The following is an 18,859-nucleotide window of genomic DNA, read 5'->3' on the forward strand; positions in this document are numbered from 1 at the left end:
ACATATAATATAGTTCTTACCTAATGAGGGAAGTTGGTTTGTCTGTCAGACGGTATGCTATCCTGAGGAGACAGTGTTGTCCAGCGTTAGTTAGTTAGAGGACTGGAGGCCAGGGACAGAGAGGGAACACTAAGCTACTTACCAAGGGCTTTGACCACGCCACAGTATTACCCTCAGGTACAGACCAGGGTCACGTCCCAAATGGCACCATATCCCCTTTAAAGTGCACTTCTTATGTCCAGAACCCGATGGCCTGGTCAAAAGTAGTGCACTAGAAAGAGAATAAAGTTCCATTTGGGATGAAGCCCAAAGTATTAGGACTGGATAGAAGCTGTCTCTAATCACTGGTCCAAGGTCAGATTGTTTCACATCCACTAATGGTAAATGTTATTGTTGGTGGTAAGGGCTGTATTACTTGTTCAGGCTATAGGTCAGCTAGCCACTGAACGGTCTGAGGGCTGAAATAGTTCACATATTTAATATGAACTTAAAGCTAAAATTCCATGGCATAATGTTTATAATAATACAATAATATAATAACTGCTATTATTTTCATAACCCATTCATGACCACAGCTTGCTTTTGGCTTTGGACAAAAAAACAAAAAAATATTTTCAGTGCTGAATTCCTTTATTTGTCTTTTACAGGGTTTGACAATTTAAACGTATTCCAAGTTTCTTAATGGTGAACACATTCACTAAGTACAGCTACCAGGAATTATACACACAGTCCAGTTCTCCTGATGTACACACGGGAGGAGAGAGGACAAAGAAGTGAATAGAAGCGAGGAGATGGAGAAGAGCAGAGTTCAGCATCTCTACCACAGGTGGACTGTATGAAGTCTTCAGATCATTAGGTCAATGAGATGTGTCGGTTAGTGATGATGTCGTGACTTGATGTGATACTTTAGCATTGACCTCAATTGTCAAAACCATAAAAAGGGAGATTTTAAGTATCTATTTTAAGAACCATCTGGAGATGTTAAAATGTACATTAAAATGAGGTGAAGACCGGTCGTACCACAGAGTGTCTACATGAACAAGCCTGTCTGAGGCACACGGCATCTACAGAGTGGGACACTATAAGGGGAAGGGGAGAGCGGGACATCTACACTGCTTAAAGAAGGCTAATCATAGAAATGGACTAAGGGTACATACCAAATGGCACCCTATTCCCTATGGGCCCTGGTCAAAAGCTGTGCACTATCTAGTGAATATGGTACCATTTGGGATAGTCACTAAGACTATAGCCTTCTACTGTGTAAATGACTACAGCTAGATGACCTCTCTGGAGGAACATAGACCACATGATGATCAAAGAAATTAGAATCATATCAGATAGGTTAAGGGCAGACAGAACTAACTTTATCAGCGTTTATTAAACTTGTTCAGTAAATATTTCAAAAAGTGCAACTAGACAGAAAGCAAAACAATCCTTGAATCCCAGCCTCTGAAATAAGATCTAAGGACAACTTGTCAAAACATTCAATAATAATAATGCTACTTTTTAAAACAGTAGTTGTGTAACAGACAGACAAAGACAGGAGATGATAGTGTTTTTAAAATCATATGTAAGGCTTTGTCCCAAACATGAGTAACAATGAAGTCATCCTATATGTATGATCAATAACAGCTCTAAAACATTCACAAGGGTAAAACCTGCAGTATTGCCAGTATTATTTTCCAGTATCGTCCAAGATGCAGATTTGCATTTTAGATCTGGTATCACTACACACATGTTGAACAACCTAAAACGTATTCCTAAAAATCCTTCATTAAAATGCAACGCTGCAAAAATGTAACAAAAAGGCAATTTTTAATTTTTATACAATACACTCATGGTGGTCCCAATAATAAATATATGATTATTAATTAAATTGCATCACAAAACAAGTTTAAACATGAATTTGACTCCTACATCAATGATAGTAATAATAATAATATGTTTTGAGTCGCGTGTCTCTATAGGTCAGGTAACAAAGTTCAAAGGGTCAGGGTTGGTAGGCAAATAAAGGTCACGGTAAATAATAAGATTCACGGTAAAATAAGGTTGAAGGTTAAACAATAAGGTTGATGGTTAAATCAAGTTGGTGGTTGATGAGCAGTTAGGGTATGGGTGAACACTGATGGCACAAGTAAGGAAGAGAGGCAACGATGATGATAAATGTAGTTCTATCCTTTCTGTCCCTCAGCGGTTGACCAGTCAGAGAGGTTAGAAGGGCCTTAGTAGTAGTGAATAGAATGTTTGTAGATCTTCTTTGATTCTATAGAACATCTGGCAGAATGTCTGGTTCTATAGAAGCCAATCATGTGACCTAGTGTCCAATGTCGCCCTCTACTGGTCACTTTCTGGTGCTGAGCAACAACATGGCAGCTTTCTCTAAAAGTAGAGCCATGAAAACAGATTTGGCTGATGTTGGGACACAGTGAAGAGGTGGTTGGGGAGACAGTGAAGGAGTTGTTAGAGTAGGTTAGTAGGGAATGAAAGACGGGGGTAAGAGTTAGAGTAGGTTAGAGTAGAGACTGTAGCCAGGGCATGTAATAGTTAGTCTACAAAGAAGTGATTTAGTTTCTGGAGTAAAGCTGGCATGACAGCATTTAATACAGGCTGTAGGGAAAAATATTCAAGACATGGTTGATACTGAGTCTAAATGCGATGGATTATGAGAGCAACTACAGTAAAACAGACTGGCTCAGTGGTAACCAGGTTTAGTAACAGGCACAACCTCCTTTCAAGGCTATAATACTGAAAGGAATACCTACAGATCTTGTCCATCATAACGTACAGAGAGTGGAGCAGACAGAAGGGTGGGGTGAGGACATGTAGATACTTAGAAGTGAAGATATGTAGTAGTTGGTACTGCAGGAGTTCCAACTGTTGTCCGCAGCCCCATTTTGATATATATAAAAAAAACACGACTCCAACGCTAATGTAAACTTATTGTTTTAGCTGATTTAGTTCCTGGTCTTGTCCACTCTGTTCTAATGAGGCTTGTGGCCATTGTGGAGGGAAACAGAAGACACATACGTGTTCCTGAGAGTCTTATCTTTCAGTGATGGGGTCATAATATTTTGTATCTTGAACCGTTTAAAAGATAGAGCCACATTTGTAGGAAGAAAACAGAAACCGCTCTGTTTATTACAACTGTATCTAGAGGCTACCGGAGGTTACCGACGTAACCCTGGTTCTATGAACAAAGCTCGGTTTTATTGTATTTTTGTTCAACCCCATTTTTAAAAATCAGGCGCCCCCACATGTGGCCGCGACCAATAGTTTTGGGAAACGATGTGGTAGTGGATATGTAGGATCCAGTGTGATTCTGTTTTTAACAACAGTCACTAGTGTGTGTGTGTGTGTGTGTGTGTGTGTGTGTGTGTGTGTGTGTGTGTGTGTGTGTGTGTGTGTGTGTGTGTGTGTGAGTTAGTGAGTCCTCTGTAGGGGTTTTGGAACCAAACTACTTAGTTAAAGTGGAGAAGCAAGTACAGTAGCTGAAGCCGTCTAAACCTGATAGTTTTATACCCATACCTATCTAAACTACTCGTCCAGTCTAGCCCTCTATTGCAAGTCTAATCCTCTATCTATTTCAACCTCTGTTCCAGTCTAATCCTCTATCTATTTCAACCTCTGTTCCAGTCTAATCCTCTATCTATTTCAACCTCTGTTCCAGTCTAATCCTCTATTTCAACCTCTGTTCCAGTCTAATCCTCTATTTCAACATCTGTTCAAGTCTAATCCTCTATTTCAACCTCTGTTCCAGTCTAATCCTCAATTTCAACCTCTGTTCCAGTCTAATCCTCTATTTCAACCTCTGTTCCAGTCTAATCCTCTATTTCAACCTCTGTTCCAGTCTAATCCTCTATTTCAACCTCTGTTCCAGTCTAATCCTCTATTTCAACCTCTGTTCCAGTCTAATCCTCTATTTCAACCTCTGTTCCAGTCTAATCCTCTATTTCAACCTCTGGTGCAGCGGTGCTAAAGTGCAGATCTACTAGAGAAGCAGGTTACACAGGACAAAGCTACGGCAGAGAGATCTTAAAGCACAATACATCATGAGCTAAACAAATAAAAAGCTACATTAAATAGTGCTAATTAAATGAGACTAGATAGATCACCTGCTATAGACATAATTCTAATACTACAGGACTCTAGTGGTCTTTCCATGGCCATACTTCTCTCCGGTCTGGAAAGCTGGAGAGATAAGCCTACATGTCGATGGTATCCATGTTTTCTGTCTGCAAAGAAAAACGTATTCTAGGAAAGGGAGTGAGATAAATGCAATAAATAAAACACCCTAGAGTGATATATATATATTAATATTTATATGTATTTATATATGTATAAAATTATGGTACAGACAATGGGTACTGCACTTGGCTTGACTGTGTTCAGTGGGTGAGTAGATAACGATGTACTCAAAACTGATGCTAGCTAGATAACTGTAGAAGCACTAGCATCCTATCATAACACAACAGCTGCTAGCTGAGCTTAGCTGAAGGAGCTAGCTAGCTGTGATGCTAGCCCTGGACAGCTAGCTTAAGTGTACCGTAATACATTCCTATGGGAGAACCGGACTGCTAGAAAACACTACACTATTGAGAAGAGAACAAAGAGGAGAAAAGAGGACTGGGGGAACACGGTACTCGGTCTTAAATGGGGTTGTAGGTGGGGAGTGTAGCTTAGTAAAAGGGGGTAAGATAGGAGAAAAGGTGGCCTGTAGCGGTGCATTCTCTTAGAGTTGAGCATTTGTACACGCGGAGGAGGATGGGCTTTCAACTACTGACATAAAAACTACCGTAGGGTGGAAGCTGAGCGTGTGTATGTGTGTACTGTATGTAAGTGTTTGGATGTGTTAGGAAGAGAATGGTTTGTGTATGCATGTGATTGCATGCCTATGTATAGCCTATCTATTAGTCGTGTATGTGTTAGACGCGGGTAAGGAAGGCTAGGTTGAGGGAGCCTGGTATTTGGATAGTCTCCAGGGCCAGAGAGGAGGGGTTGAAAGGGAAGGTGACTGGGTAGATGATCTTAGTGTCCATCAACAGCTGAGGAGTCTCACAGCGGTCCCGCAAACGAGTCTGACAGACAGAGACAGAGAGAGAGACAAAGAGACAGAGAGAGAGACAGAGAGAGAGAGACAGAGAGAGAGACAGAGAGACAGGGAGAGAGAGAGACAGGGAGAGAGAGAGACAGGGAGAGAGAGAGACAGGGAGAGAGAGAGACAGGGAGAGAGAGAGACAGGGAGAGACAGGGAGAGACAGGGAGAGAGAGAGAGAGAGAGACAGGGAGAGAGAGAGAGAGAGAGACAGAGAGAGAGATGGAGATACAGAGAGGGAGAAACAAAGAGGGAGCGAAGGAGAGGGAAAATATATACATTAGTTACAGTTACTTATATGCAGAGACTGACAGACAGACGCAGACAGGCAAACAGACTGACACTTACCTGTATGGTTCGTATGAAGGTAACAGACACCCTCTCTTCAAACTCGTTGACTGGAGTGTACAGGTTCAACACCTTTACAATCTGGGAACACAGAAACACAGAGACAAACTTCATTAGTTGAACCTTGAACTATTAACTCAACTGATCCCCTGTCCCATTCTCCGCAGTGATTGGGCTTGACTGGTAAATTGAGTACCTGAGGGCTGGGATTGGTTAGTTCAGGACCTAAGTGGTAGAGAGGGCTGTGATTGACTAGTTCAGTACCTGAGTGGTAGAGAGGGCTGTGATTGGTTAGTTTAGGACCTAAGTGGTAGAGAGGGCTGTGATTGACTAGTTCAGTACCTGAGTGGTAGAGAGGGCTGTGATTGGTTAGTTTAGGACCTAAGTGGTAGAGAGGGCTGTGATTGACTAGTTCAGTACCTGAGTGGTAGAGAGGGCTGTGATTGGTTAGTTTAGGACCTAAGTGGTAGAGAGGGCTGTGATTGGTTAGTTCAGTACCTGAACAGGAGCACGGAGAGGCCGACGGAGAGACGCACCGCTGATCGGGGGACTCAGATACGCAGCAGCGGAAGGACATGGAAACTTGGACATAGAGGCATCCACCGAGAGCGAATTCCCTACAGACAGTGACTCCAGCTACCATGGCACACAGTCTGTTTTTTTAGCCCGGAAGCAACAGAGGGCTCCACGAAAGAAAAGAAATGATGCAGGAGAGTCAAGCGGTCGAAGAGACCAGGAACACAGGCCGTGGACACGGAGCTACAGCGGGACACGGTAATTAACCTCTCCAAAAAAGACCTTACTGACGCTCAAGTCTCAGTCTTATCTAAGGGCCTCTCTTTTGTACCTACATGTACAGATAAACCATTCGATACGAAAGTAGATCTGTTTAAATTCTTTCGCAAGATTAAACTTAAGCATGTGTTTTTGCAAAACACTGATTCGGGCCTAATAACACGTCAAAGAACTGGTACCATTTTAAGCCCAAAAGCAAATTCTGTCCCATGGTTAACAACTCCTCGATTAATACCTATTGTAGGTTAGTCAAACAAGAAGCCATGTCAGTATATACGAGACAAACAAACCACATTCAGAAGAACCTCACTATAACAGAAGAACTGGCACTCAAAGAATTAATGAAAGATTCATCTTCGGTTATAAAACCTGCAGACAAGGGGGTGCTGTGGTTGTTTTAGACTATGAAAAATATAAAGTAGAAATTCAGAGACAACTCAGCAATGAACGTTTCTATAGAAAACTGAGTGTTGATCTCACACAGGTGTTCCAAAGGGAAATATGTTCGAATCTGGGGCCCTACTAAACCACCTCATCTCAAAACCTGAATATGAATATCTTTGCTGCAAATGTGCCATACGTCCATGCTTATAGATTTTACCGAAATGACACAAACCTAAAACACAACAAGGCAACTATCCAGGCAGACCAGTGGTTGCAGGAATAGGCTCAATGCTAGAGCCATTGTCGAACTTTGTAGACTCTTTTTATTAAATCTCATGTGCAATCATTGCCATCATATGTAAAAGACTCTATAGACTTCATAAACAGGATCTCACTAATAACGGGTTTAAAAGAAGACTGTATTTTGGTCACATTAGATGTGGAGAGTCTATATACCAGCATTCCCCATGTGGGGGGGCTGGCAGCACTAGCACACTATTTGGGAGACAAGAGATACTAATGAATATCCACCAACAAACTTCATTCTAGAGCTGGCTGAATATGTTTTGATGTATAACTATTTCAGGTTTGATGATGAATACTACCTCCAAACGAATGGAACATCGATGGGCTCTACATTTGCTCCGAGCTATGCTAACCTTTATGTGGGTCTTTTTGAAGAACGTTTTGTTAATAATGAAAACGAGAATCCATTTTTGAATAAAGTCCTGAAGTGGTATCGATATATTGACGACATTGTTTGTATATGGGAAGGAACTGAACAAGAGCCGTCAGATTTTATGGCACTACTCAATGACATTGACCCTAATCTCAAATTCCCTATTGAACGTGACACTCAACGTGTTCATTATCTCGATATGTGGATTGAGAAATCAAATGGAACCCTGTTAACAACTCTGTATAGAAAAGAAACGGACAGAAATACTCTATTACAGGGGGACAGCTTCCACCCTGAGCCGTTAAAAAGAGGACTTCCAAGAAGCCAGTTTTTCAGACTGCGCCGTATCTGCCACTTCACAGAGGATTATCTAGAAACAGCAGCGGAGATGCACATGAGGTTTCTAAGAAGAGGATATTCGTCACAATGTGTGGATGAAGCTCATCATTTGGAGAAAACACGAGATGAACTGCTACAACAAAGACCCGCTACAGAACCCTCCGTAATGTTCACAACCACATATACTTTGAATTCGTGAAAAGTGGGAGGTGTGGTCAAGAAACACTGGCATATTTTATCATCGGACCCAGCTTTGCCGGCTGAATTTAAACATCCACCACACATTGTGTATAGGAGAGGTCGTAATTTACGCCATAAATTGGTTCACGCCAACTGCAAGCCACAAAAGAAAATCAGCCAAGCTCTTTTACGCCTTCAGAGGATGCGCACAGTGCAACAATATGATAAAGTGTGAATATTTCTGCCACCCACACACAGGAAAACGGTTCCAAATAAATGACATTATTACGTGTTCCACCACCCATGTTGTTTACATTATTAAATGTCTATGTGGGCTCTGCTATGTCGGTAAAACCTCCCGCTCTCTCAAACAGAGAATTAGTGAAAATAAAAGTTCAATCAGGAGAAACGACAGGGATTATCCAGTCGCTGTACATTTCAATGACATTTCCACCTTTAGATTTTGTGGCATAGAGAAAGTTAAGATATCAGACAGGGGAGGGGATATTAATAATACTCTGAGTAAAAGAGAATGTTTTGGGAATTTCACCCTCCAGACATTATTTCCTAAAGGACTTAATGATGAAATGCCTATGTATGTTATGTTGTGAATTTGAACATGAAATATGTGTCTATTGTAGATTACTCTGATGTTTTTCGTACGATGTACCCAATGACTATTGTAAACTTGCTATGTCCTCATTGAGGTTTTACAGACGTGTTTAATACGCCTTATTTATACACTTGTGTAATATTTATGAAATGCATATTGTTATATTTGGTAGCACTTATTTGTTTTTCCTTTGCCTCCAACCCCCTTCGATGTGTAGAACGGATGTGGGTGGGGCCAGGTCTACATAAGGGTGCAGATTTTAAAAAATCACAAAAGCTCTGATGAAGGCCGTGAGGCCGATACGTAAGCTTATTAAATATCGGTGATACTATCAAGAGCAGTGTGCGGTTTCCTTTTTCCTTCATCTAGTACCTGAGTGGTAAAAAAGGGCTCTAATTGGTTAGTTTAGTACATGAGCAGAATAGCGAGCTGTGATTGGTTACCTGAGATGTGGACAGGCTGTTGCACATGGAGCAGATGGCCTCGGCGTCTTCGTCCGTCTTCTTCTTGACTTGCAGCAGCTGAGCAGCCTGAATCAGAGGCTCCAGAGTCTCCTTGGCTCCACACAGCATCAGAGACTTGTCACGCAGCCACTCCTCCAGCTGACTCACGTTATACCTGGTACACCACATTATATACGTTACACACACACACACTCTATAAAACACATTAGACACAGTCTGTCTATACATACTAAGACATGACAGCCTCTCTGAACCCACCTGATCTGCATGCCTTTGCTCCAGGAGCACATGTCTTTACGCAGCAGCAGATTGTTGAGAGTCACAGCTCCAATGATGTAGAACTGCTGCTTCACAACCTGGGGTCAGAACACAACCAGGGGTCAGAACACAACCTGGGGTCAGAACACAACCAGGGGTCAGGGTCAGAACACAACCAGGGGTCAGAACACAACCAGGGGTCAGAACACAACCAGGGGTCAGAACACAACCAGGGGTCAGAACACAACCAGGGGTCAGAACACAACCAGGGGTCAGAACACAACCAGGGGTCAGAACACAACCAGGGGTCAGAACACAACCAGGGGTCAGAACACAACCAGGGGTCAGAACACAACCAGGGGTCAGAACACAACCAAGGGTCAGAACACAACCAGGGGTCAGAACACAACCAGGGGTCAGAACACAACCAGGGGTCAGGGTCAGAACACAACCAGGGGTCAGAACACAACCAGGGGTCAGAACACAACCAGGGGTCAGAACACAACCAGGGGTCAGAACACAACCAGGGGTCAGAACACAACCAGGGGTCAGAACACAACCAGGGGTCAGAACACAACCTGGGGTCAGGGTCAGAACACAACCTGGGGTCAGGGTCAGAACACAACCAGGGGTCAGGGTCAGAACACAACCAGGGGTCAGGGTCAGAACACAACCAGGGGTCAGAACACAACCAGGGGTCAGAACACAACCAGGGGTCAGGGTCAGAACACAACCAGGGGTCAGAACACAACCAGGGGTCAGGGTCAGAACACAACCAGGCGTCAGACACACGGACCTGTTTGATGAGTTCAGGGTCGGTGCCGTGCTGACACATGGTGGAGTGGAAAGCGCTGAGCTGACGTAAGATGGATTCCAGCGTGTAGGTTCCCTCGTCAGCGATGCTCGATGTCCGTTTACGCAGACCGGTCGGCTTAACCCCCGACACACCCTGGATGGTCTCATGCTCCAACATACCAGAGACTGGGACACACACACACACACACACACACACACACACACACACACACACACACACACACACACACACACACACACACACACACACACACACACACACACACACACACACACACACACACACACACACACACACACACACACACACACACACACACACACAGTACACGTTAGTGGTTGGATGTTCACCCACCCACACACCACACAGTGACGCAGCGGTCTAAGGCCCTGCATCTCAGTGCAAGAGGCTTCACTACATTCCCTGGGTCGAATCCAGGCTGTATCACATCCGGTCGTGATTGGGAGTCCCACAGGGCGGCGAACAATTGGCCCAGCGTCATCCGGGTTTAGCCGTCATTGTAAATAAGAATTTGTTCTTAACTGGCTTGCCTAGTTAAATAAAGGTTACATTCAATTCAATAAAAACGCACACACACACACACACACAGCGTGGTGGACTCACCAATCATGGGCTGTAGGATGTTCTCCATGCATTTGATGAGCTGCTGGTAGATCTGAATGGCCAGGTCACTGAGGACCTGACGGTACTCAGCCAGGTCAAAGTTAGACAGGCAGTGATCATTCTGCTTAGGAGTGTTGTGCTTCATAAACGACTGCAGGAACAGAGAGGAGGAGGAAGAGAGAGAAACAGATACAAACACACAAGTTGGAGCATCGCAAGAATAAAGTGTTTCTGTGTTTTGGGGTGTACCTCACCGCCGCTGTACCGTTTCAGACTGTCTGTGTGTGTGTGTCGGTCTGTAAGCATTTGTTTGAGTATTTGTGTGTGTGTGTGTGTGTGTGTGTGTGTGTGTGTGTGTGTGTGTGTGTGTGTGTGTGTGTGCTGGGTCCGGTCTCACCTCATCTCCGCTGTACTGTTTGAGACAGTGTAGGAAGCGGCAGGTGTTGGACAGCCAGAAGGAGACCGTCTCAAAGTCATCCCCCCGTTTCTGACAGAGATAAAATGACAATATAGTTACTAGTGTAATTACAGTGTTGCTACACAAGTATAGGAGCAACTTAATGTAGTTTTACTGATATCAGAGGGTGTGCGCCCCAAATGACATCCTTCCTATACCATATATAGAGCACTACTTTAAACCAGAGCCTTACGCACCTTGAGTATCTTCTTGATGCTGTTGATGGTGGATGTGAGCAGCGTCCTGACCTTCTGGTCATCGTTGACATAGTCAGCATGCCTCAGACACATGAAGAGGATGTAGGCTGGCAGGCCTGGGATCAGATTTACCGCTACACCACGAGGCTTCAACTCTGTTACAGATAATTGACTGTTACAATAGACTATTGGATTATCTATGTATATGCCTGTATCTATGTATAAACAGAAAAACTTCTCTCTAACACGCATAGAAAGGTAGAGAGAGAGAGGTAGAGAAAGAAAGGTAGAGGTAGAGAGAGCTGGTGAGAGAGAGAGAGAGGTGGTGAGAGATAGAGAGAGAGAGAGCTGGTGAGAGAGAGAGAGAGAGAGAGCTGGTGAGAGAGAGAGAGAGAGAGAGAGAGAGAGAGAGAGAGCTGGTGAGAGAGAGAGAGAGGTGGTGAGAGATAGAGAGAGAGAGAGCTGGTGAGAGAGAGAGAGAGAGAGCTGGTGAGAGAGAGAGAGAGAGAGAGAGAGAGAGAGAGAGAGAGGTGGTGAGAGAGAGGTGAGAGAGAGAGGTGGTGAGAGAGAGAGGTGGTGAGAGAGAGAGGTGGTGAGAGGTGGTGAGAGAGAGAGGTGGTGAGAGAGAGAGAGGTGGTGAGAGAGAGAGAGAGAGGTGGTGAGAGAGAGAGAGAGAGGTGGTGTGAGAGAGAGAGAGAAGTGGTGTGAGAGAGAGAGAGAGGTGGTGTGAGAGAGAGAGAGAGGTGGTGAGAGAGAGGTGGTGAGAGAGAGAGAGAGAGAGGTGGTGAGAGAGAGAGAGAGGTGGTGAGAGAGAGAGAGAGGTGGTGAGAGCGAGAGGTGGTGAGAGCGAGAGAGAGAGAGAGGTGGTGAGAGAGAGAGAGAGAGGTGGTGAGAGAGAGCGAGAGAGGTGGTGTGAGAGAGAGAGCGAGAGAGGTGGTGTGAGAGAGAGAGCGAGAGAGAGAGAGAGAGTTAAAAAAGAGTGCAAGATTGAGAATGGTTAGAGGTCAGAGTGGAGGTTACATACCCAGTATGAGGTTCTTAACCAGTTTCAGCTCATCCTCCTTCTTGTACTCCAACATTCCCTGGAAGTCTTTCTCACGACGAGGAATGTTCACCGGACGGACCGTCTCTTCAACCATCTGACCCGGAGATATAGTCTCAACATGGCCAGCTAGACACACACACACACACACACACACACACACACACACACACACACACACACACACACACACATGGTCAGATATACACAAATTCAGGTCCAACAGACACCCGTCTACACAGACGGTCAGGTGCGTCTCCTTCCTTACCTCCCATTTCTCCAATCTTCTTCGAGAACACCTTCAGCTGTTTCTTAAGCTTACGGATAGTTTTATCCTGCTTCTCCAGCTGTTCCATGAGGTCCTGAGAGAGAGAGAAAGAGAAAGAGAGGTGAGGTTGGCAATAGTCCATCAGTTTATCAAAGCGAAGGGATCAGCGGTCAAACAGGAAGCTGACAATGATCAAAGTTCAGACAAAAACAGGCTCCCTTACCCAGTGGGTTGAAGAGAGAGAGGGGGTTGATTTAAAATAGGGGGTACTTATTTGGTCCTCTGTGGGGTTAGAGAGAGGGGGGGTGCTAATTTGAAACAAGGCCTGGCTGTATGTTAACAGAGAGAAGAGGTGCTGGGTTTAACACATTGACCTCCTGTGTGAGTTAGAGAGAAGAGGTGCTCTGCTGGATTTGTCTGTTGTGGGTTAACAGAGTTAGAGTAGAAATGTGACACACACCAAACTCTGTTAGTGGTCACACACACGTGCAGAGAAACACACACAATGTCCTTAGACTCGACATACAACCATCCGTCGTAATATGTTGACTTTGGCGCTGCGATATGCTGTTGGATCCTCGGTCCTCAGCATCTCCTGTTAGGTGACATCCACACACATCAGAGGGTTCTCACAGGACACACACATCAGAGGGTTCTCACAGGACACACACACATCAGAGGGTTCTCACAGGACACACACACATCAGAGGGTTCTCACAGGACACACACACATCAGAGGGTTCTCACAGGACACACACACATCAGAGGGTTCTCACAGGACACACACACATCAGAGGGTTCTCACAGGACACACACACATCAGAGGGTTCTCACAGGACACACACACATCAGAGGGTTCTCACAGGACACACACACATCAGAGGGTTCTCACAGGACACACACACATCAGAGGGTTCTCACAGGACACACACACATCAGAGGGTTCTCACAGGACACACACACATCAGAGGGTTCTCACAGGACACACACACATCAGAGGGTTCTCACAGGACACACACACATCAGAGGGTTCTCACAGGACACACACACATCAGAGGGTTCTCACAGGACACACACACATCAGAGGGTTCTCACAGGACACACACACATCAGAGGGTTCTCACAGGACACACACACATCAGAGGGTTCTCACAGGACACACACACATCAGAGGGTTCTCACAGGACACACACACATCAGAGGGTTCTCACAGGACACACACACATCAGAGGGTTCTCACAGGACACACACACATCAGAGGGTTCTCACAGGACACACACACAGAGGGTTCTCACAGGACACACACATCAGAGGGTTCTCACAGGACACACACATCAGAGGGTTCTCACAGGACACACACATCAGAGGGTTCTCACAGGACACACACATCAGAGGGTTCTCACAGGACACACACATCTGGGTGGTGTCGGACACACACGCCCCCTCAGTAAAACAGTAACTATGACAGTACCACTAGCGACCAATAAGGGTTGATGGCAGCAGGTTGTCCTGGTGGGGCCAGTGATCTGGTCTGAGTATATGCGTTTTTTTCCATTCATCTATGACCTTTTAAATGCTTAAATCATTTCGTAAACGTATTACAATTTGTGTTTTAAAATGTGTGTGTGACTGCATGTGTGTGTGACTGCATGTGTGTACACGTTTGCATGTTTGTAAGCGTGTGTATACACTGTGTACAAAACATTAAGGACACCGTCCTAACATTGAGTTGCACCCCCCCTTTTCCCCTCAGAACAGCCTTAATTTGTTAGGATTCGTAAGCCTTCCACAGGGATGCTGGTCCATGTTGACTCCAATGCTTCCCACAGTTGTGTCAAGTTGGCTGGATGTCCTTTGGGTGGTGGACCATTCTTGAAACACACGGGAAACGGTTGAGTGTGAAAAACCCAGCAGTGTTGCAGTTCTTGACACAAACCGGTGCGCCTGACACCTACTACCATACCTTGTTCAAAGGCACTTAAATGTTTTGTCTTGACCGTTCACCCTCTGAATGGCACACACACACACACAATCCATGTCTCGATTGTTTAAATCCTTCCTTAAACTGTCTCCTCCCCTTCATCTATACCGATTGAAGTGGATTTAACAAGTGACATCAATAAGGGATCATAGCTTTCACCTGGATTCACCTGGTCAGTCTATGTCATGGAAAGAGCAGGTATCCTTAATGTTTTGTACACTCCATGTATGTGTGTGTGTATACATGTGTCTGTATACTATGTGTATACATGTGTGTGTGTAAGTGTGTAACGTACCAGGTTTTCGTTGGTGAGTCGTGTGATCTCATGCTGTAGACTAGCCTCTATGCGTGCCTCTGGTGGGAGCTGCAGGTTCTGGGCCAGCAGCTGTTGTTGACGGTTATTCTCCTCTTTAACACTCTGTAACTCCCCTCGCAACACCTCCACCTCGTTGTCATAGCTACGCCGCTGCTGCTGCATCTGGCCCTCCAACAGTCTGAGAGGAGGGGATGGAGAGAGAAGAAGAGAATCATTCTTCAACTACTATAGGAGGTTGGGAAAGCATGAAGGAGAAAATATGGGATGGAGAGAGCAAGAACAAACAGCCCCACACCACCCCTGGTCCCCCCCCCCCCCCCCCCCCCCCCCCCCACACACACACACACACACACACACACACACACACACACACACACACACACACACACACACGGTTAACCTGTTGGTCTCCTTTAACCCTTCATATACCAGCCACAGCTCTCCGTCCTCATTCAGCCTATGGAAGTCAGCAGTGGGGGATCTGACAAACAAACACAAATGAATGCAACGGAACAGAAAAAAGGATAAATAAAAAGGGGGAGATGGGATGGTGGTGGACTAGAGGAGGTGGTGGACTAGGGGAGGTGGTGGACTAGGGGAGGTGGTGGACTAGGGGAGGTGGGGTGTTGGTGGACTAGAGAAGGTGGGATGGTGGTGGACTAGGGGAGGTGGGGTGGTGGTGGACTAGAGGAGGTGGTGGACTAGGGGAGATGGGGTGGTGGTGGACTAGAGGAGGTGGTGGACTAGGGGGGATGGGGTGTTGGTGGACTAGGGGAGGTGGGGTGTTGGTGGACTAGGGGAGGTGGGATGATGGTGGACTATGGGAGGTGGGGTGGTGGTGGACTAGAGAAGGTGGGATGGTGGTGGACTAGGGGAGGTGGGGTGGTGGTGGACTAGGGGAGATGGGGTGGTGGTGGACTAGAGAAGGTGGGATGATGGTGGACTAGGGGAGGTGGGGTGGTGGTGGACTAGAGAAGGTGGGATGATGGTGGACTAGGGGAGGTGGGGTGGTGGTGGACTAGGGGAGGTGGGGTGGTGGTGGACTAGGGGAGGTGGTGGTGGACTAGGGGAGGTGGTGGTTAGACTAGGGGAGGTGGGGTGGTGGATTAGGGGATTAGGGGAGGTGGTGTGGTGGATTAGGGGATTAGGGGAGGTGGTGTGGTGGTGGACTAGGGGAGGTGGTGGACTAGAGGAGGTGGGGTGGTGGTGGACTAGAGGAGGTGGGGTGGTGGTGGACTAGAGGAGATGGGGGACTAGGGGAGGTGGAGTGGTGGTGGACTAGAGGAGGTGGGGGACTAGGGGAGGTGGGGTGGTGGTGGACTAGGGGAGATGGGGTGGTGGTGGACTAGGGGAGGTGGGGTGGTGGTGGACTAGGGGAGGTGGGGTGGTGGTGGATTAGGGGAGGTTGGGTGGTGGTGGACTAGGGGATGAGGGATGAGGGGAGGTGGGGTGGTGGTGGATTAGGGGAGGTGGGGTGGTGGTGGACTAGGGGAGGTGGGGTGGTGGTGGACTAGAGGAGACAGGTGGTGGTGGACTAGAGGAGATGGGGGACTAGGGGAGGTGGGGTGGTGGTGGACTAGAGGAGGTGGGGAACTAGGGGAGGTGGGGTGGTGGTGGACTAGGGGAGGTGGGGTGGTGGTGGACTAGGGGAGGTGGGTAGTTGTGGACTACGGGAGATGGGGTGGTGGTAGACTAGATGAGGTGGGGTGTTGGTGGACTAGGGGAGGTGGGGGACTAGGGGAGGTGGGGTGTTGGTGGACTAGGGGAGGTGGGTAGTTGTGGACCAGGGGAGATGGGGTGGTGGTGGACTAGAGGAGATGGGGGACTAGGGGAGGTGGAGTGGTGGTGGACTAGGGGAGGTTGGGGACTAGAGGTGGTGGGGCGGTGGCGGACTAGAGAAGGTGGGGGACTAGGGGAGGTGGTGGACTAGGGGAGGTGGGGTGGTGGTGGACTAGGGGAGGTGGGGTGGTGGTGGACTAGGGGAGGTGGGTAGTTGTGGACTAGGGGAGATGGGGTGGTGGTGGACTAGAGGAGATGGGTGGTGGTGGACTAGAGGAGATTGGGGACTAGGGGAGGTGGGGTGGTGGTGGACTAGGGGAGGTGGGGCGGTGGTGGACTAGAGAAGGTGGGGGACTAGGGGAGGTGGGGCGGTGGTGGACTAGGGGAGGTGGAGCAGTGGTGGAATAGGGGAGGTGGGGTGGTGGTGGACTAGAGGTGGGAGGATGGTGGTGGACTAGAGGAGGTGGGGTGGTGGTGGACTAGGGGAGGTGGGGTGGACTAGAGGAGATGGGGTGGTGGTGGACTAGGGGAGGTGGGGTGGACTAGAGGAGATGGGGTGGTGGTGGACTAGGGGAGGTGGGGTGGTGGTGGTGGACTAGGTGAGGTGGGGTGGTGGTGGACTAGGGGAGGTGGGGTGGTGGTGGACTAGGGGAGGTGGGGTGGTGGTGGACTAGGGGAGGTGGGGTGGTGGTGGACTAGGGGAGGTGGGGTGGTGGTGGACTAGGGAAGGTTGGGTGGTGGTGGACTAGGGGAGGTGGGGTGGTGGTGGACTAGGGGAGGTGGGGTGGTGGTGGACTAGAGGAGATGGGGTGGTGGTGGACTAGGGGAGGTGGGGTGGTGCAGTCTCATGCTGTTTGTGTGTCAGCTTGTTGTGCTTAGTATTCTGAATCAATGTGTGTTTAGAACAGGGGTTGGAACCAGTTCAGGGAACAGAACCGACAACTGGAAAATAAAAGACATTTTTCAAGGAACAGAATCAGAACAAAAGTGATCTATACTGTTCCGGAACAGAACCATTATTTTAAAAGCATGGAACCGGTTAATAACGTAATTTTATTTTCCATGCATTGTTTTTCAGTCCCACAAAAAACGTAACAAAGTGCATATGCAAAGCCCTCACACTCTGTCACTAAGAAAAGTATTCCAGTGTCCGACTGACAGAAAAGTATTCCAGTGTCCGACTGACAGAAAAGTATTCCAGTGTGCGCCTGACAGACAAGTATTCCAGTGTGCGCCTGACAGACAAGTATTCCAGTGTCCGCCTGACAGACAAGTATTCCAGTGTCCGCCTGACAGACAAGTATTCCAGTGTGCGCGTGTGTAGGCTACCTGCCCCTCCCCCTCTGAAAAATAGTCTAGTAGCCTACTGACGTTACAGGTCTGATTCAGAAATTAGGGAGAGAGATTTACAATCAGAGAAGAATCGATTAACCTTTTCAGTGCTAGTTAAGGATACTATAGTTATCATGTTTCACATTGGATTTACTAACTAGAAAAAGTAAAAAGTGTTTTTATTTGAATTCTGGTGCCGCTCTGCACATACCAGCTAGCTGGTCCAACGTTAAGACAACTTTCTGAAGTTCAAAGACATTCAAAGTTCCTTCATATAAGCCGCTCTTCCGAAGGTTTAATTCTGTGGGCCTAATTCAGATGATGCATATCATAACAAGATGCCCACCGTTTCAAGCAAACCCTCCTCCACCCTCTCTCGCTCTCTCCCCACCCGGAAAATGTCAGTCTCATCCAACGCCCTACATTCGTCTGTCCAATGCATGTAAACAGCTTGCCCGCTCCATAGAAAGTTGCTATATCCTCACTGATTGGTGAAGTAATTTAATGTCGAGCTAAATGTTTAAAAAAAAGTCAATTTCAGAGGTTTATACAGGAACAGAAAAAAATGGTATTAATCTTTGCTTTTTGTTGGGTTCGAACCGGTTCAGAACTTTATTTTGCTGGTCGGAACAAAAAAATGTATGGTTCTAGTCAGAACAAAACAATTGGAAAATAATTTTGGTTCCAACCCCTGGTAGAGAACAAGCAAAATGATCAAAGTCTGAAATGACAAGGATTCTTAATGCAACGTAACACACAGGGTGGTAGCAACATGATGGAACTAACAAAACACAACCCAGGGAAACACACGGTTGGTAAAGATGCAGGGTTGGTTCCATGCAGAAGAAGACATTTCATAGGAGCTGATTAGTAATTAAGAGTCTGTACATCATT

At 46.7% G+C, this 18,859-nt stretch overlaps 1 protein-coding gene across 1 annotated transcript in view; it reads right to left on the minus strand.

Moving 5' to 3' along the window:
• Positions 1-611: 611 nt before the first annotated feature.
• The window catches only part of LOC129846760 (unconventional myosin-Va-like), a 106,792-nt gene continuing 88,544 nt past the window's right edge, over positions 612-18,859 (minus strand). The window contains exons 30-41 of the mRNA XM_055914622.1: positions 15,255-15,335; positions 14,834-15,032; positions 12,558-12,651; positions 12,272-12,418; positions 11,248-11,402; positions 10,991-11,080; positions 10,594-10,744; positions 9,949-10,133; positions 9,153-9,250; positions 8,874-9,048; positions 5,441-5,521; positions 612-5,075 (exon numbers count right to left, since the gene is read on the minus strand). Coding sequence (XP_055770597.1) covers positions 4,923-5,075; positions 5,441-5,521; positions 8,874-9,048; positions 9,153-9,250; positions 9,949-10,133; positions 10,594-10,744; positions 10,991-11,080; positions 11,248-11,402; positions 12,272-12,418; positions 12,558-12,651; positions 14,834-15,032; positions 15,255-15,335 — 1,609 coding nt within the window. The 3' untranslated portion in view covers positions 612-4,922. The remainder of the gene's footprint in view (positions 5,076-5,440; positions 5,522-8,873; positions 9,049-9,152; positions 9,251-9,948; positions 10,134-10,593; positions 10,745-10,990; positions 11,081-11,247; positions 11,403-12,271; positions 12,419-12,557; positions 12,652-14,833; positions 15,033-15,254; positions 15,336-18,859) is intronic.

The sequence above is a fragment of the Salvelinus fontinalis genome, unplaced genomic scaffold (assembly GCF_029448725.1).
Source record: "Salvelinus fontinalis isolate EN_2023a unplaced genomic scaffold, ASM2944872v1 scaffold_0623, whole genome shotgun sequence".
In the NCBI taxonomy this organism is placed as follows: domain Eukaryota; kingdom Metazoa; phylum Chordata; class Actinopteri; order Salmoniformes; family Salmonidae; genus Salvelinus; species Salvelinus fontinalis.